The sequence below is a fragment of the Rana temporaria genome, chromosome 2, assembly GCF_905171775.1.
Source record: "Rana temporaria chromosome 2, aRanTem1.1, whole genome shotgun sequence".
NCBI classification, from domain to species: domain Eukaryota; kingdom Metazoa; phylum Chordata; class Amphibia; order Anura; family Ranidae; genus Rana; species Rana temporaria.
The window spans coordinates 333,920,441-333,940,891 of record NC_053490.1 but is presented as its reverse complement, the minus strand read 5'-3'; the positions used below and the strand labels follow the sequence as shown (position 1 = coordinate 333,940,891).

General features: G+C 44.5%; 1 protein-coding gene across 6 annotated transcripts in view; it reads left to right on the top strand.

Annotated features, from left to right (window-relative positions):
• The window catches only part of TRAF3IP3 (TRAF3 interacting protein 3), a 116,570-nt gene that overhangs the window by 54,188 nt on the left and 41,931 nt on the right, over positions 1 to 20,451 (top strand). For all 6 annotated transcript variants that reach the window (XM_040337514.1, XM_040337512.1, XM_040337511.1 and 3 more), the window contains exons 5-6: positions 3,294 to 3,318; positions 10,514 to 10,543. In XM_040337514.1, coding sequence (XP_040193448.1) covers positions 3,294 to 3,318; positions 10,514 to 10,543 — 55 coding nt within the window. The remainder of the gene's footprint in view (positions 1 to 3,293; positions 3,319 to 10,513; positions 10,544 to 20,451) is intronic.

Below are 20,451 nucleotides of genomic sequence, written 5' to 3'. Positions count from 1 at the left end.
GGCCCATTCCCTACAGCAGGGATTCTCAAACTACGGCCCTCCAGCTGTTGTAGAACTACACATCCCATGAGACATTGTAACACTGACATTCACAGACATGACCAGGCATGACCAATTGTAGTTCCTGAACAACTGGAGGGCCGTAGTTTGAAGACCCATGCCCTACAGGCTGCCTACTATAGAGGTGGATACAAGACCAGACAACCTGCACAAGGAGACAGAGCAGCAGTGACCGGTCTTAAAACAGAAAGCTCCTGCACAACTGAAAGGTTTCACGCTTGATTGCTGCACAGATATGAAAGAAATTCACAAAGCACATCAAGATTCAAGTTAAAATACTCATGCCTCTTGTATTTAGACAATGTTTTCTTATCCTGGAACCTGAAACAGTAATGATATTCATATATTGGCACCAACACCGACTGACTACATTACCGTGGAGATGGTAAACAGTGATCATTTTTTGGAGAATAGTGTTGAGTGTTTAATTTTTTAATGTTTAGTTGCTTAAAGTCACATAGAACCATTGTTAGCTCCTAAATGCTTTTTTTTTAGGAGGATTTTCTCTAAAGTGGGGTACACACTATACGAAAATCGGGTGAACGTTTTTCCGATTATTATTATTATTATTATTATTATTATTATTTTTTTTTTATCAGTGTTTCACAGCAGATTGGAACCGCTGAAAGAAAATTTGTATGAAAATTCTCGTACGACAAAGGCCTTTTTTAATTTTTTATTTATGGTTTCTGATCATGCAAAATCTTTTCTGATTTGTTTCTTGTATGAAAATTGTATTAAAACAGTACACATTTAACGAAAATCGCTCCCATACGAGAACATTTTTGGAGTCCCTTTGATAATTTGCATAAGAAAATTTGGAGTCGACTGTCGAAAGTTGTGTACACACTATACGAAAATCGTCCGAAAATTATTTTGGACGAAAAGGTCCGCCCGATTTTCTTCGTTTTTCCGTATTTGGAGATTAAATCTTTTTTCCTCTAGAACACTGGAGGGAGCCTTATGCCGCGTACACACGATCATTTTTCAGCATGAAAAAAAACTTAGTTTTTCAAAAATGTCATTTAAAATGATCGTGTGTGGGCTTCACGTCATTTTTCAGGTTCTGAAAAACGACAATTTTTTTTTTCGAACTTGCTGCATTTTTTAACGTCATTTTAAATGATGTCGTTTTTCGGGTTGTAAAAAATGATCGTGTGTGGGCTAAAACAACGGAAAAAAATGCGCATGCTCAGAAGCAAGTTATGAGACCAGATCGCTCGTTCTGGTAAAACTACCGTTCATAATAGAGTAAGCACATTCATCACGCTGTAACAGACAAAAAAGCGCAAATCGTCTTTTACTAACACAGAATCAGCTAAAGTAGCCCAAAGGTGAATGGCACTTCCCCTTTAAAGTGCCGTTGTACGTGTTGTACGTCACCGTGCTTTGCTAGATCATTTTTTAAAAACGATGGTGTGTAGGCAACATTGTTTTAAAGCGGAGGTTCACCCTAAATCTTAAGTATTTCTTAATCGGACTATCTGAGTGTGTATTTAAACTGATCGCTATCCATACTTTGAAATATCATTCCAGTACCTTAGATCTGGAGTCTGTCGCTGCCACTTCCTGGTTCTCCTCCCGCGGGAGGGGGGCGTGTCACTTCATCTCCCTGCGCCCCAGTGTCTCCTGGGAGCACAGCGTCACGCTTCCCAGGAGAAGATTCCGAAGGCATAAAGAGAAAATATCGCGTGATTTTATTTGTCACGTGATCCACATTCACCGCTTCCTGGAAGCATTTGCTTGTGGGCTTCACGCTGCCCACAAGAAAAATGGAACCAACCAGAAGAACATTTTATAAACTAACATTTCATGGCGAGGGAGATTGCGGGGCAGTAGCGACAATTAATATGTAAGTACTATCTTTAATACAGTACAAGAGTTTAATTAAGCAAAAAAAAAAAAAAAAACGTCCGGACCACGGAACCCCCGCTTTAATGATGAAGTTGGGAAAACGTTGTTTTTTAGACATGCTGAAAAACGACCTTTTCTTTCATGCTGAAAAATGATCGTGTGTACGCGGCATAAGACCCCCACACTATTCGATTTTCTGCAGATTTTTACCAAAACCATATAATATGAGGGTCAAACCTTAAGATTTTCAATTTGTATACAATCAGGCAGGCCCTTGTACTACATGGTTTTGGTAAATCTGAAGACAAAAATCTACAGAAAACAGCCCTTCTGTTACCCAGCAAGATTTTTAATGTTCCTTCAGGCCGGGTTCACACTGGTCCGACAAACGCTCTGACATTGGGAGCTCATGTCGCTTGACGTGTGAAAATCAATGTTTCCCTATGAGAGCCGTCTTAACTGGTTTGACTTTGAAAATGCTCCCTGTACTACTTTGGTCCGACTCTGATCCTACTTCAACCCGTCGAATATCATTGAAGTAGGATCAAAGTAGGACCCTTTTCCTTACCATCCGACTTTTGACATCTGACTTGTGATTACAGCAGCAGTAAAAGGAATTTATCTCACTCTGGGATTTTTTTCATTGGTCAAAGAACAAGTCAGACTATCACAAAGTCGCATCAAAGTAGTATCCTGTTCATGAAAGTGGGATGGATGTAGGATCATTGTAGGACTGATGTCGCAGAGCAAAGCACGATGGAAGTTGTACTACTGTCGTGTAGTATAGTGTGAACCCAGCCTCAGGTTACCATAATCAGCCTGTGAATTCATTGGTGCATAATTTGTGAGAAGGCAAGTTTCAGCTGGTTATCATCTCATTGCATTAATGAGGCTCGTCTAGTACATAATATGCTTCTAACTGGGCAGCTGAGAATGTAGCTTCCTGGGCACAACCTTTGGTTTTTTGTTTGTTTTTTACATAATGAACATAAGTTGCTATAAGAGCCCTTTCACACTGAGCCGTCACAGGCGTCGGTGGTAAAACGCCGCTATTTTTAATTCAGCGGCACTCACTGGAGTGAATGGAGCCGCTGTTTCAGGGTGTTTGTAGGCACTATTTTTAGCGCTATATCACCTGCAAAGCGCCCCAGTGTGAAAGGGGTCTGAAGATCGTTGGGATCTGCAAAAATCATATATCTTGTGTAGCATTCTAGGAGTGTAACAGCTGGTTAACACTGACTGTGGCTAATGTATAAAAGAGAAAAGTATTTGTCCAATCTGGCATTAATAGTGAACTCAGATTCCAGGTACTGTATAGTTGCAGGTAATGACTGTATTGCATTAATTAATGTAATTTATTTTTTCATTTTTTTTAACAGCTGTGCCATATCAGTCTTAGATGGTGTAAGTATGCAATCTTGTGTTTTTTCTCTGTATAAGCAAATACAGTGAGTAATGTGCAATACATTGGGCTTTGTTAGCTGGTTGTGTGATAGTCCGCTTTACAAACCTTGGGAGATTGTGGAGTTGTAGGGGTCCTCTTCTAAAAGTCAACCTGAGGGCACTGGTGGAGAGTTTTTGTTGCACAAGTATGTGTATCACGGCTCACCACAATCACCTTTGATGCCCCCATATGTTTGCAGTAGTACACTGTAGTTGATGTGTTGTGCTGACACCCGGGGAATCCATCTAGTGACGCTAGCGCCAGTACTTCTACTGCTCGTTTTTCGCTCCCACCGATTGGCTCCTGGAGTCACCTGATGTTTGAGGGACGGTGTCCTGACACCTCCTCCTCTCTCCCTGTGTGACTCAACAAGGCTTCCGTCTCCCCCTCCTCGCTTCCGTGTGACGCGGCCGCATCACTGAACCGGCTTGGCGGTTCTCCTCCAGGACTTCCCCCGCCGCTTGAGATCCTTGATGCGAGGAGGCACTTCTTTTCCATCAGCCCCTGAGCCAGCGTGGTCTAACGGCAGTATCCTCCCTGCATGTAAACAGCGCCAACATCTGCTCCCAGCGTGGTTGTCATCTCTCCACTGACGGATCCCATCTCCCTGCATAGAGGCGTACAAGCGGCTGCTGTTGTTGAGGTATTGTATCACCTCTGCATACTAGCGTATGCACACCATTTGGATCACATTCTCAACATCTTCCCCGAAGCGTGTGTGTTTCCACTCTACCATCACCACATGAACTTCTGCTTATGTATTGTGGACTATTTTACTAGATTTTAAATGTTCTATTTTGCTTTGTGCTATTTGCGGCTATTTCAATTATTCATGCATATGTGTTTTTTTTATAAATTTTTAGACTATAAAGTGACATTCACTCAACCCCTGTGCGCTGTATTTTTTGTTCTTTTGCTTTTTGCCCATGTCTCCTTAGTGGTTGACAGCTGCACGGGTGTTTTTTTGTGTAACTTTTTAATCACACAGAACACTGTGGATTACCGTTTCTATGGTGTAGCGCTACCAGTGGGAGTTTTCTTGTATAACATCCAAAGTAATAGGCCTGTGGCAGAGGCCTAGAGCCAGTTCTGTGAGAGAGGCCTGTTCCTCCCAGCAATCTAAAGTGACACTTCGGCTGCCAGGCTTGTGACAGGAGTCTGTCCGGGGGCACTTCACCCGCTCTGGCTAGAGTGGCGACGAACTGTAATTTGGTACTACTGAGAGCAGGATTGCTCGGTTCTTATCCAGGCCTGATACTGCAAAGTTCTCCCTCTTTCTTCATCAACCTTTTTCTTCCTATTTGATGTTGGCCTGGAAATAAAGCATTGGAAAACCTCTATTCCTTGCCTGGACATTCGCTCAATACTCTGTTCTCCAACTGCACCCCTAGACAGCACTAAGGTAACTTAATATGCCGATCCCAACAACAAATCAGCGGCTCCTGAGGGAGAAGCCATACATGTATATATTGCAGCTTACCCATCCTTTAAAGGGTAAGTTCACCTTTTCAGAAAAATCTGTGAGGTGAACTTACACAGGAACCCCCCCCCCGTCCTGCTGACCTGGAGCCCGGCGATCTCCCACTAGGAGACATAGCGGATTCCCATCCCCCCCTTCCAGTGTCACATTTGACAGTTAGAAAACATTTTTTTTTGGAATAAAGGTTTTACAAAAATGAATAAAAGCTGACCATTGTAAGCACCACTGACAGGTCAAATTGCATGACAAGTCTATTACCGCCCTATTGCCCTATTACCGGCAATCACACTGTTCAAATTGGTGCGATACCGACTTTTGCGGTGCCACATTGATTTGAAAAAATAGTTCCTGCACTACTTTTTGCATAAAGCTGCACAGATGTCTTCCGAGTCGCACCCGAACTCGCACTGACGTGTGGCTTTGAAATCATGCAATTTTCAGATGAAGTCGCACGATTTCAAAGCCACATTCAATGTTGACGAGGGCTTAAAGTAAAGCTGACCAAAGACAGACAATGACAATTTGGAGATCCAACACCATTACCCTCTAAAGCTTCTACACATTAAGGTCTTACTCTGGTGTTTGTTCAATGCTTATCACACCCACTTGTAGAATGTAAACCTCTTCCTCACACACCCTTGCACTTGCAGACTAGAATCTTTTGATGTTCCCAGCTGTCAAAAGATGCATGTTTATTTACTGAACATATGCCCTCAGCACAGGCTTGTCTTTGAAGATCAACAATGCTCATCCTTGATTTTTGCTGCAAATTCAGTTGGATAGGATATACAGTATAGGCAGAGGCTGTAGACAATCTGATAGCATTGGTGGACAGCACAACAGGTAAACTGGCCATATATTATACCATTTTACTAAAAACCATAATATGAGTTCAAACCTAAACAACACTTTAAATTTCTATCCATTCAGGCAGGTCATTGCACTACACTACATAGTTGAAGGTTCAGTTTGTATCCAATCTGGCAGGTTGTTGTACTGCCTAGTTGAAGGTTAAATTGTTATCCAATCTGACAAATCATTGCAGTCAGGGCTGCTGATAAGGCAATACAGCCAGACCTCCTGTACTGGGCCCGGGCACCATCAGTTTAAAAGGGGGGCCCAGGCACCTGCTCAGCAGGCAGGCTGGCTGTACTGTCTCATTGCAGCCACTGTTTCTCTTCTGCCTCCCCCTGCAGTGCAATCAGCTTCTATTCCTTTTTTGCCTTCTGGTTGCTCTGCAGGTGGATTGGTCCTGGCACATGCGCCCCTCCCATCTGCTCTTCCAGGCCCCCCTCATTTGCCCCCTTCCCCCGCGGCACTATGCTTCCCTACTCTCATGTCCTCTCCTTCCATCAGCTACTGCGTGCACAAAGGGAGATGTTTCAGGATAGAGAGTGGGGGAAGGGACCGGTAAAAATGTAACTTACTGGCTGCTTCCTTTCCTGAATGAACACAGTAAGTGATTGGTACCAATCATGTCTATGTCCATTCATCATTGAAGCATAGTAAACTGTTTACTATGCTTCAGTTTGTGAATGAGCAGGAAGCCTCAGAGTATCATTCCTATTCATTAATCTGTGCTGCTGAGGCTGCAAAGAAAGGGACTGATAAATCTATGTTCTTAGAAATCACTGGGCCCAGCTGAAAGTCACTAACGGCAGCCCTGGTTGCAGTACAATATTAACCGCTTAAGGACCGCCTAACCAGGGCTGTCTTAATGAGAGGGCACACCTAGGCACTGCCCGGGGGCCCCAGCTGCATGGGGGGCCCCTGCACTTTCCCCAAAGCAGCTGGTCCTTGAGCCCACGCTGCCCCGAAATTGGGGGCCCCATGATGGCACTGAGAGTGATAGATACACAGGGAAGGCAGTCTGCCTCCTACCTACTTAATGTATGTTTACCTGCACTGTCATCATTGTAGGGACCCCAGAGCATTACTTTGCCCAGGGGCCCATGATGCTATTAAGACGGCCCTGCGCCTAACGCCGATATATTTCGGCAGAGCGGCACGGCTGGGCACAATCACGTACAGGTACGTCCCCTTTAAGATGCCCAGCCGTCCAGCACTCGCGACCCGGTCCTGAGCTCCATGACCGCACCTGCGGACCCAATCGCCGCCGGTATCCCAGGATCGGGTCACAAAGCTAAAGAACGGGGAGAGGTAAGTGTAAAAAAAAATCTTTCCCTGTTTTTCCTAGTGAGAGTGTGACTGATTGTCTGTTCCTTGTCATAGGGAACAATGATCAGTGATGTCACATGCCAAGCCACGCCCCCACACAATGAGAATCAGTCACTAGGGCACACTTAACCCCTTCAGCGCCCCCTGCAGGTTAACCCCTTCACTGCCAGTGTCATTTTCATCAGTGCATTTTTATAGCACTGATCGCTGTAAAAATGACAATGGTGTCAAGTGTCTGATGTGTCTGCCACAATGTCGCAGTCACGATTAATCGCTGATCGCCGCCATTACTAGTAAAAAAAATAATATTAATAAATAAAAATCCCCTATTTTGTAGAAGCTATAACTTTTGCGCAAACCAATCAATTAACGCTTATTGCGATTTATTTTTATTTATTTTTAACCAAAAACATGTAGAAGAATACGTATCGGCCTAAACTGAGGAAAAACAATGTTTTTTATGTTGTTTTGGGGGATATTTATTAAAGCAAAAAGTAAAAAAAAATTCAAAATTATAGCTCCATTTTTGTTTATAGCGCAAAAAATAAAATCGGCAGAGGTGATCAAATACCACCAAAAGAAAGCTCTATTTGTGGGGAAAAAATTGGCCCGGTCCTTTAGCAACAAAATGGTTCGGGGCTTAAGTGGTTAAAGATTCAATTTGTATCCAATCTGGCACGTCGTGGCACTACATAGTTTAAGGTAAATCCTAAAGAAAGTTGTACAGACTTTGTACAAGAAAACAATAATATATGGCCAGATTTAGGTTAGAAGGGGATAGTGTCTATATAGAACTTTATGCAGACTGGAATCTCTATGCAGATAATATACAGTGAGGAAAATAAGTATTTGAACACCCTGCTATTTTGCAAGTTCTCCCACTTGGAAATCATGGAGGGGTCTGAAATTGTCATCGTAGGTGCATGTCCACTGTGAGGCCCCGTACACACGGCCGAGGAACTCGACGTGCCAAGCACGTCGAGTTCCTCGTCGAGTTCTGGGATGAAGCCGCCGAGGAGCTCGGCGGGCCGCCTTCTCCCATAGAACAACGAGAAAATAGAGAACATGTTCTTTATTTTCTCGACGAGCTCCTCGGCGGCTCCATCGAGCCAAAAGTGTACAGACGACAGAGTTTCTCGGCAGAATCCGGGTTTTGACTGAGTTTCTCTGTGAATTCTGCCGAGAAACTCTGTCGTGTGTACGGGGCCTCAGAGACATAATCAAAAAAAAAAATTCCAGAAATCACAATTTATGATTTTTTAACTATTTATTTGTATGATACAGCTGCAAATAAGTATTTGAACACCTGTCTATCAGCTAGAATTCTGACCCTCAAAGACCTGTTAGTCTGCCTTTAAAATGTCCACCTCCACTCCATTTATTATCCTAAATTAGATGCACCTGTTTGAGGTCATTAGCTGCATAAAGACACCTGTCCACCCCATACAATCAGTAAGAATCCAACTACTAACATGGCCAAGACCAAAGAGCTGTCCAAAGACACTAGAGACAAAATTGTACACCTCCACAAGGCTGGAAAGGGCTACGGGGAAATTGCCAAGCAGCTTGGTGAAAAAAGGTCCACTGTTGGAGCAATCATTAGAAAATGGAAGAAGCTAAACATCTCAATCTCTCTCGGACTGGGGCTCCATGCAAAATCTCACCTCGTGGGGTCTCAATGATCCTAAGAAAGGTGAGAAATCAGCCCAGGACTACACGGGAGGAGCTGGTCAATGACCTGAAAAGAGCTGGGACCACCGTTTCCAAGGTTACTGTTGGTAATACACTAAGACGTCATGGTTTGAAATCATGCATGGCAGGGAAGGTTCCCCTGCTTAAACCAGCACATGTCAAGGCCCGTCTTAAGTTTGCCAATGACCATTTGGATGATCCAGAGGAGTCATGGGAGAAAGTCATGTGGTCAGATGAGACCAAAATAGAACTTTTTGGTCATAATTCCACTAACCGTGTTTGGAGGAAGAAGAATGTTGAGTACCATCCCAAGAACACCATCCCTACTGTGAAGCATGGGGGTGGTAGCATCATGCTTTGGGGGTGTTTTTCTGCACATGGGACAGGGCGACTGCACTGTATTAAGGAGAGGATGACCGGGGCCATGTATTGCGAGATTTTGGGCAACAACCTCCTTCCCTCAGTTAGAGCTTTGACGATGGGTCGAGGCTGGGTCTTCCAACATGACAATGACCCGAAGCACACAGCCAGGATAACCAAGGAGTGGCTCTGTAAGAAGCATATCAAGGTTCTGGCGTGGCCTAGCCAGTCTCCAGACCTAAACCCAATAGAGAATCTTTGGAGGGAGCTCAAACTCCGTGTTTCTCAGCGACAGCCCAGAAACCTGACTGATCTAGAGAAGATCTGTGTGGAGGAGTGGGCCAAAATCCCTCCTCCAGTGTGTGCAAACCTGGTGAAAAACTACAAGAAACGATTTTCTCAGGTGTTCAAATACTTATTTGCAGCTGTATCGTACAAATAAATAGTTAAAAAAATCATACATTGTGATTTCTGGATTTTTTTTTTTGATTATGTCTCTCACAGTGGACATGCACCTACGATAACAATTTCAGACCCCTCCATTATTTCCAAGTGAGAGAACTTGCAAAATAGCAGGGTGTTCAAATACTTATTTTCATCACTGTATGTAGAAGAAATTAGAAAATTCTAGTGAAGCCATTGTTATATTTTTTGAAATATTTACACATGCCCTTTTTCTTATGGTTAAAAAACGCACTGGTCCTGTTTTGTTTTTTTTTTTTTTTTTTTTTTTTTTACAGCTTAAAAACGGCTCAGCCATATACAGCTCAAAAACGTCATGGTGGTCATGGATAACACGGAGAGATGTTTTTAAGCTGCAAAAAAGGCTCAGAAAAGTGGCTGTAAAAACGTCCGTGGGCATGAGGCATTATCGTGTGTGGGCTTCACATAATTTTTCAGGTTCTGAAAAACGAAAAAAAAAAAATCGAACGTTGTTTTAAACAATGTCGTTTTTCGGGTTGTAAAAAATGATCGTGTGTAGGCTAAAACGACGTTTTAAATCCGCGCATGCTCAGAAGCTAGTTATAAGACGGGAGCACTCGTTCTGGTAAAACTACTGTTCATAATGGAGTAAGCACATTCATCACGCTGTAACAGACAGAAAAGCGCGAATCGTCTTTTACTAACACGGAATCAGCTAAAGAAGCCCAAAGGGTGGCGTCATCCTCATAGAACTTCCCCTTCATAGTGCCGTCGTATGTGTTGTACATCACCGCACTTTGCTAGAGCATTTTTTAAAAACGATGGTGTGTGGGCAACGTCGTTTTAATGATGAATTTGGAAAAACTTCGTTTTTTTCTACATGCTGAAAAACTTCGTTTTTTTTTCATGCCGAAAATTTTTCGTGTGTACACGGCATAAGAGTTACAAAATGAACTTGCTATACAATCTAAAAACAAATATTGAAAAAAATATTACTTACGTGTACAACTATTGTCTTTTAGGAGTTGCAGCAGCTTTCTGATTACCTCATGGTGAGTAGAAACTCTATGTTGCCATTTTGCTTGTACAATATTCATTAATATTTGCTATCTTTACATAGTTACATAGTTACATAGTTAGTCAGGTTGAAAAAAGACACAAGTCCATCCAGTTCAACCACAAAAAAAAAATAAACAAACAAAATAAAAAACACAGTACAATCCCATACACCCAACTCCATACCCACAGTTGATCCAGAGGAAGGCAAAAAAAACAGCAGAGCATGATCCAATTTTGCTACAGCAGGGGAAAAAATTCCTTCCTGATCTCCCGAGAGGCAATCGGATTTTCCCTGGATCAACTTTACCTACAAATCTTAGTACTCAGTTATATTCTGTACATTTAGGAAAGAATCCAGATCTTTCTTAAAGCAATCTACTGAGCTGGCCAGAACCACCTCTGGAGGGAGTCTGTTCCACATTTTCACAGCTCTTACTGTGAAAAAGTCTTTCCGTTTTTATATATATTTTTTATGGTTGAACTAGATGGACTTGTGTATATTTCTTTATCGTTACATCACGGGACACAGAGCGGCATTCATTACTATATGGGTTATATGGAGTACCTTCAGGTGTAGACACTGGCAATCTTCAAACAGGAAATGCCCCTCCCTATATAACCCCCTCCCATAGGAGGAGTACCTCAGTTTTTACGCCAGTGTCTTAGGTGTTAGTCATGGTTTAGCTTGCCTCCGCATCCTTGGGATTAGGTGAGCTACCGGTTCTGTCCAAAAAAGCCTGCGCGCTAAAGTGGTCAGTAACCGGACCCCAAACCCTTGGGGTATAGCCCATAATGCTTTCTTTTTAAGAGAGCTGGACCCTGGGCCCAGAACTTAGAAACCTTTGGGGCGCCTAAAGTTTTCTGTTTGCCAGGGTGCTGTATGGGCCCAGGACAGTGGATCCTTCATGGAAGAAGAAGGTTCCCAGGGCCTGAAGGTCTAGACATCCCCACGGAGATGGGGGAAGATTGGACCTCTTGCTTGGCAAAGTCCTGCGGCATGGAGCAGGTAAGTAAGGGGAAAAACCTGCGGGGCTTGGCTCTTAGCAAGTTTTTTCTGGGAGGTCACAGGGGACATGCCTAAGGTTATGCATTGCATCTGGCAAACCAGTCACATATCATGAAGATAGGATGGCTCTATATGTTATGTTTCCCCATAAAAAGTGACCTCCCTGGTAGTGTTGGAAAAGCTGTGAGTGGGGCCTTTTATGTACAAGTGTATGTGTGTGTCAGAGAGCTATGCTTACCTGCAAGCCTCCAGGCGATGCTCTATCCAGTCCTCTCCCTCATGCCTGCAAAGCAGGCAAAAACGCTGACCTCCTCGTGTGTTCACAGGCCTGCGGCTGCAGGAACAGAGAGGCCCTTCCTCCCAACCCCCCCCCCCCGTCGCGGGCGCGCGCGCGGTGCGCGTGCACGTGTTATAGACGCATTTGGCGCCGTTTTAGCTGGGGGGGGAAGGGCGGGTCAGTGGTTTAAAGGAAGGGGCGGCCCTTCCTTAGATGCCACAGCTCATTCATTTCTCTGGCTTAAGGGAGGAAGGACTGGAGGGAAGCACGGGGCGCTGAGGACACACAGTGGCCAGAAAGAATACTACAGTCTTCAGAAGATTGTGGTTTAGCCTAGGAATAGGCTGGTTTTCTTTTCCATCTCATAGTCTTTTCTTTGGCAATACTACTCAGGGGGATAGAATGTTTTTTCTTGCCTAGATTGAAAAAAAAAAAAAAAAAAAGAAGAAAAGTTTTTCTTTGAAAAAAAAAAAAAAAAAAAAAAAAGTGTCATCTAGGGTAGAGGAAACATTTTTTATTCCCCAAACAGGTGTTTGGGCATTTAACTATTATAAGTCCCAGGTACCAATAAGTAGCAGGTGTACCTCGGTATTGTACCATGGCATCAAGATCAGAGGGTACAAAAGGTGGGGATTCCCCCGCAGAATCTGAGGTCTCGGATAGAGCTATGCCGCTGCTTTCCCCACAGGGAGCCGTTGGGCCATCGGGGTCTGGGGCTAGAGCTGACGCGAGTCAACCCAACCCTAAAGTGGTCACGGAGGAGGTGTTACTCGCCTCTTTAAATGAGATGCGGAGAAGCATGGGAGAAATGATAGCCGCAGCCATGTGGGGTAGTAAGCGGAATAGATCTCCGTCACCCGTGCGCGGACCCTCGGAAGAGGAGGTCCTTTCCTCTGGGGAATTGGACGACCTCTTGGACAGAGACCAAGTAGGTTCAGGGATCGAAGATCCGGATACAGAGGAGTCTGGGGCAGTCTCCCTGAGGGAGAGCTGGTGGATTCAGGGCTTGACGGACTTGGTCCATAAGGCATTCAACCTGCCTGTACCAGATCTCCAGGTATCAACGGTTTCAGCTTTGGGCTCACTGAGGGCGCCTCAAAGCAGGGCTGTGTTTCCGATCCATCCTCTCTTAGAGGGAGTCTTGTTCCAAGAGTGGAACAAACCAGACAAGGTTTTCTTTCCACCTAAGAAATTTGCTGTCTTATATCCTATGGAAGAAAAGTTTTCCAAGAGATGGGCTTCTCCTGCAGTAGACGCAGCCATCTCATGTGTTAACAAATCGTTAACATGTCCTGTAGAAAACGTACAGGTTTTCAAAGATCCAGTTGATAGACGCTTGGAAGCCCTACTTAAGAACTCCTTCACTTCTGCAGGGGCAGTAGTACAGCCAGCCGTGGCTGCGATTGGAGTCGCTCAAGCTTTATCGGATCAATTTAAACAAATGCTGGAACTTATTCCTGCCGAGCAGGCAGAAGAATTTTCGGATGTCCCTAAAGCCATATGTTTTACGGTAGACGCAATCAAGGATTCTATCCAACAAGCGTCACGTTTATCATTATCCCTTATCCATATGAGAAGACTCTTATGGTTAAAAAGCTGGGAGGCTGAGCCCCCATGCAAGAAGCTCCTGGCAGGGTTTCCCTTCCATGGAGGACGGCTCTTCGGAGAGGACTTAGATAAATACATTCAGACCATTTCAAACGGCAAGAGTACTCTCTTGCCAACTAAGAAGAGGGTTCAGGGACCTGCGTTTAAACGACAGTCCTCCCCTGGGCAGGGGCCCTCTAAGGCCAAGCAGTATCGACGGCCTCCTGCAAGAACAAACTTCGGCTTCAACAGCAGATCAAGAGGACAGGCTGTTAGGGGCAAGAGGCAGTGGTTTCGCAAGCCGGCAAAACCAGCCCCCAAGTCTACCTCATGAAGGGGCGCCCCCACCCACGAAGGTGGGGGGAAGGCTGCGACTCTTTTCGGAGATTTGGGAAGCCAGCATTCCCGACGAGTGGGTACGGTCTTCCGTGGCCACAGGCTACAAGCTAGAATTCCTAAGGTTTCCTCCTCCTCATTTCCAGGAGTCGAGGATTCCAAACGATCTGGAGAAAGGAGCCGCATTAAAGTCGGCTCTAGATCATCTACTTCCAGGAAGTGATAGTAGAGGTACCAGTCCTGGAACAGGGGCTGGGTTTCTACTCCAACCTATTCATCATCCCAAAGCCCAATGGAGATGTCAGGCCAATTTTGGACCTAAAGATGGTAAATGCATACTTAAAAGTCCGCTCATTTCGGATGGAATCCGTGCGGTCAGCAGCTGCCACACTCCAAAAGGACGACTTCATGGCGTCCATAGACATAAAGGATGCCTACCTTCATGTTCCAATTTATCAGCCACATCAAAGATATCTACGCTTTATGGTGGCTTCGCGTCATTTCCAATTCGTGGCGCTTCCCTTCGGGTTGGCTACGGCCCCCCGGGTGTTCACGAAGGTTCTAGCTCCAATCCTAGCCAAGCTAAGGATCCAAGGGGTCACGATCCTAGCATACCTGGACGACCTCCTAGTCATAGACCACTCGTCTCCCGGCTTGGAACGAGCAGTGGCCCTCACGGTCCAATACCTCGAGAGGTTCGGCTGGGTCCTAAATCGAGAAAAGTCAGCATTCCAGCCCACAAGGCAGTTGGAATATCTCGGCATGAGATTAGACACAGAACAACAAGGGGTGTTCCTACCTCTGAGGAAGGTCAAAGCCATCAAGGAATTAATCCTACTGGTTCTAAGCAAGAAAGAACCGACTATTCGCCTATGTATGAGATTACTAGGCAAGATGGTGGCTACTTTCGAGGCGGTGCCATACGCCCAGAGCCACACTCGCATCCTGCAGGCAGCCATCCTGTCAGCATGGAGCAGAAGGCCACAGGCCTTGGATATCCCGTTGCCTCTCTCATCAAGAGTCCGACAAAGTCTGTGTTGGTGGTTAGACCCTCAGAATCTACTGAAGGGGAGGTCTTTCAGCCCAGTGGCTTGGAAGATAGTGACCACAGACGCCAGCCTGACGGGCTGGGGAGCGATTGTGGATGGTTCCACTCGCCAAGGTATTTGGACAAAGCCAGAGAAGCTTTTACCCATCAACATCTTGGAGCTCAGAGCTGTTCGACTAGCCCTCAGGGCTTGGACGTCGAAATTGCAGGGGCTCCCGGTGAGAATTCAATCAGACAATGCCACGGCAGTGGCATACATAAATCACCAAGGGGGGACCAGGAGTCAGGCCACTCAGAGAGAAGTGAGCTTGATTCTCCTATGGGCAGAGGCTCATGTGCCCTGCATATCGGCAATATTCATTCCCGGAGTGGACAACTTTCAGGCGGACTTCTTAAGCCGCCAGACTCTATGGCCGGGGGAATGGTCTCTGCATCCACAAGTCTTTCAAGCACTCTGCCAAAGATGGGGAGTGCCGGACGTGGATATCATGGCATCGAGACTCAACAAGAAGCTAGACAGGTTCATGTCCCGCTCAAGGGATCCGATGGCCTGCGGAACCGATGCTCTGGTTTGCCCTTGGCATCAGTTCAAGCTTCTTTATGCGTTTCCCCCGCTCCAGTTACTACCCCGCCTGCTGCGCAGGATCCGGGTGGAGCACATACCAGTTATCCTGGTAGCTCCAGCATGGCCCAGAAGGGCTTGGTACTCACTAATCCTAAGGATGGTAGTGGGAAACCCTTGGACTCTGCCTCTAAGGCCAGACCTGCTATCGCAAGGTCCGATCCTCCACCCTGCCTTACGGCATCTAAATTTGACGGCCTGGAAGCTGAATCCTTGATTCTCAGGGGTAGAGGTCTGTCTCAGAAAGTAATCTCTACCCTAATCAGAGCCAGGAAACCGGTCTCTAGGGTGATTTATCACAGGGTCTGGAAGGCCTATATAGGCTGGTGCGAGTCCAAGCTATGGCTTCCTCGCAAGTTCACCATAGATAGAGTTTTAAGTTTTCTCCAGCTAGGAGTGGATAAAGGATTGGCATTAAGCACAATCAAAGGACAGATTTCTGCCCTGTCAGTGTGGTTTCAGCGGCCACTGGCCACCCACTCGCTGGTTAAGACCTTCCTTCAAGGGGTCTTACGTATTAAACCTCCAGTTAAATCCCCGCTTTGCCCGTGGGATTTAAATCTTGTTCTGTCGAGTTTACAGAAACAACCGTTTGAGCCGTTGGCTGAAGTTCCTTTGGTTCTACTGACAAGGAAGTTGGTGTTTTTGGTGGCCATAGTTTCCGCAAGAAGAGTTTCGGAACTGGCAGCCTTATCCTGTAAGGAACCATATCTTATATTTCATAAGGACAAGGTCGTTCTCCGCCCTCATCCTTCCTTCTTACCGAAGGTCATATCCAGTTTTCATTTGAACCAGGATTTGGTATTACCATCCTTCTTCCCTAAACCTACTTCCAGAAAGGAAGGGTTGCTGCATACCTTGGATATTGTCAGGGCCATGAAGGCCTATCTTAAAGCTACAGAGAAGATCCGGAAAACAGATGTGCTGTTTATTCTGCCGGATGGGCCCAAGAAGGGGCAGGCAGCTGCAAAGTCCACCATTTCTAGGTGGATTAAGCAATTGATCACTCAGGCCTACGGCTTGAAAGGGTTGCCTCCTCCAGTATCATTAAAGGCTCATTCTACTAGAGCCATGGGCGCCTCCTGGGCAGCACACCACCAGATCTCTATGGCTCAAGTTTGCAAGGCGGCAACCTGGTCTTCTGTCCACACATTTACAAAATTCTACAAGTTGGACGTAAGAAGGAATACTGATACTGCCTTCGGGCAGGCAGTGCTGCAGGCTGCAGTTTGAGACCCTCGGATTCCGGGGGCTCCTCTTTTTTTTTTGAGTTAAATTTAAAATTTAAGATTATTTTTCTCAAATAAGTTGGATTTATTATGATTTGAGTATATCTCTAAATTAAATCCTTTTGTCTTGGAGATGTTCTCCCTCCCCTCATTATAAGCATTGCTTTGGGACATCCCATATAGTAATGAATGCCGCTCTGTGTCCCGTGATGTAACGATAAAGAAAAAGAGATTTTTAATACAGCTTACCTGTAAAATCTTTTTCTTGGAGTACATCACGGGACACAGAGCTCCCACCCCTCTTTTGAGGACCATTTTGGGAGGCATACTGCTTGCTACAAAACTGAGGTACTCCTCCTATGGGAGGGGGTTATATAGGGAGGGGCATTTCCTGTTTGAAGATTGCCAGTGTCTACACCTGAAGGTACTCCATATAACCCATATAGTAATGAATGCCGCTCTGTGTCCCGTGATGTACTCCAAGAAAAAGATTTTACAGGTAAGCTGTATTAAAAATCTCTTTTTTCAACCTAACTAACTATGTAACTATCTGCAAACTCTCTTCTGGTTATTATGCATTTTAACCACTAGAGTACCGGGCCATCGTCAAATGACGGCTCCACGGTTACTCTGAAAATTCAACAGGACGTCATTTGGCGTCCTGTATTCTTGCGGCCACTGGGGGGCGCGCGAGCGCGCCGGCGGCCGCGCGCGCGCGCCCCCGAGATGCCGATGCGCGTGCCTGGCGGTCGCGATGTCCGCCAGGCACTCGGAATCGGCGGCTACAGGGACAAGACGTGGAGCTCTGTGTGTAAACACAGAGCTCCACGTCCTGTCAGGGGAGAGAGGAGACCGATCTGTGTCCCTTGTACATAGGGACACAGCATCGGTCACCTCCCCCAGTCACCCCCCTTTCCCCACAGTTAGAACACAATTTAGGGATACATATTAACCCCTCCCTCACCCCCTAGTGTTAACCCCTTGAATGCCAGTCACATTTATACAGTAATTAGTGCATATTTATCGCATTAATCGCTGTATAAATGTGAATGGCGCCAAAAACGTGTCAAAAGTGTCCGATGTGTTCGCCGCAATGACACGGTGACAGTAAAAAAATCGCAAATCGCCGCCAATACTAGTAAAAAAATTAATAAAATAAAAATGCCATAAATCTATCAGCTATTTTGTAAACGCTATAACTTTTGCGCAAACCAATCAATATATGATCATTGCGATTTTTTTTTTACCAAAAATATGTAGAAGAATACATATCGGCCTAAACTGAGGAAAAAAAACGTTTTTTTTTTTTTAAATTGTGATATTTATTAAATAAAGTAAAAAATAGTGTTTTTTTTTTAAATTGTCACTCTTCTTTTGTTTATAGCGCAAAAAATAAAAACCGCAGAGGTGATCAAATACCCCCAAAAGAAAGCTCTATTTGTGGGAACAAAATGATAAAAAAATTGTTTGGGTACAGTGTAGCACGACCGCGCAATTATCATTCAAAGTGCGACAGTGCTGAAAGCTGAAAATTGGCTTGGGCAGGAAGGGGCGTAAGTGCCCAGTATGGAAGTGGTTAAGTAAGAAAAATTATAGTCCTGCATTTCTTTCTGATACCTTTTTATATCTGCTTAATGGTGCCCATTCTACTCTATATCAGTGTTTCTCAACTCCAGTCCTCAAGGCGCCCCAACAGGTCATGTTTTCAGGCTCTCCATTATTTTGATCAGTTTCACTGCCTTAGTAATTACCACAGCCGTTTCATCGAAGGGAAATCCTGAAAACATCTCCTGTTGGGGCGCCTTGAGGACTGGAGTTGAGAAACACTGCTCTATATGTATGCAATAAACAGGATGAAGAATACCAGAAAGGTATAGATTGTATCCTTCTCTGAAAGTTTATTTATGGAAGAAAATTTCCGTAATTATGTTCATTGTTTCTGACTGGCAAAATAGATTAGCCACCACCTGAGGGCTCTTCGTATGGGAACATTGGTGTGTAGTGGTATTTTCTCTGATAAGTTGACAGTTGATTTGAACTATAGTAGCAGTGTAAAAAAACATCCATTAAAAGTTTTTTGTAGGTTGGTGATACTATACCCGGTATCCCACTTGAAGAGGATTAAAGGGGAGTTCCACCCACAATTTCACTTTTTAAATATAAATACCCCTGTAATACACAAGTTTAATGTAGTCTAGTAAAGTTAGTCTGTAAACTAAGGTCCGTTTTGTTTGGTTGTTAGAGCATTTAGTTAGTTTATAATCTAGAAATAGACCGTGGCCATCTTAAGTGTGGGCATCATGAAGCCAGACTGTATGACTTCCTGGATTTCAGCCTTGCAGATCTCGCACATGCTCAGTGCTGCACAAGCGATGTAATAGGTTTCAGTCAGGTTTCCATAGCAACGGGAGTGTCAGAGGAAGTTGCCGCCCCTTCTCTATGCAAATAGGCTATTTGCAAGGACTACTGGGATACATGATGCCTATCTCAGAAACCCTTGCGAATAGCCTCGTGACTTAATAGCCTAGGCTAATAAGGAGGAGGAAGTAATGGACTACAAAATAAAGGTATTTACAAGCAACAAAATAAATAAAAATTGTCCATTTTGAACACTGAGATTAGGGCATGCAGCACAGACAAACATAAAAAAATGGATGGAACTCCACTTTAATATATCTTTAATATTCTGCTTAAAGGAGAACTTAAGGGAATTTTTTTTTTGCATAGAGTAAGGGAGGGTTATAACCTCCTGTCAGGTTTATTTTTGCCATCTGTGCCCCATTGGGGATATCTTTCTTCACTTCCTGTCCCATAGCTAAATTTGGAAGTGAGAGAAAATCCTTCTAGAGTGAGGGAATCCCTGGTTGTCCCCAGGGTCATCATAGTTACATAGTTAGTTAGTCTGGTTGAAAACAGACAGAAAAAAGTCTATCTAGTTCAACCAATAAAAGGGGGGGGGGATTTTACAATCCCATATACACAATCCTATACCCACAGTTGATCCAGAGGAAGACAAAAAAACAAACAACAAGGCGTGATCCAATATGTTCCAGCAGGGGGAAATATTCCTTCCTTATCCCCAAGAGGCAATCGGATATTCCCCGGATCAACTTTACCTATAAATATTAATATCCAGTTATATTATGTACATCTAGGAAAGAATCCAGGCGAGCTAGTCTCCCCATTAGAATTTATCCATAGTATTCCATTTGTGGGAACAACCCCAAATTTTATATTTTCATTTGCTTTTACTTTCAGTTATGATGGTAAACAGTTCATAACATGTGCAATCAATGAATATTCCTCAGAGTCCACCGTTAACCCATGCAGTACCTCGTGACAACAGGAAGCCCCTCTCGGGGATGCACTTACCACAAGGATAAGTGTAATATGCCTTTAATCCAAGACCGATCTTCCTCCTCTTTTCAAATCGCCTTTCACCACCATACAGGGCACGTATAATAGGAATCCAATGAGCTCATGCAAATGAGATTAAATAACCCACATAGTGTGATATTGTTTCAATAACTTTAATACCCAAGGAAAAATAACCGCTCAGTTGTAATCAGAGAACCTCCTCACTGAATCCAAACCATGGGTCGGCAATGCAATAGTAATGCAAAAATACGAAGGGAACTTGGACAGCCGCACTCCAAAAACGTTCCTTTTATTAAAATAGATCACAAAATGAACATGCCACAGCAAAAATTGGAACAAAAGCTAATGCGTTTCGCACTGTAGCTTCAGTGCTTAGTCATAGCTAGTTATGACTAAGCATTGAAGCTATAGTGCGAAA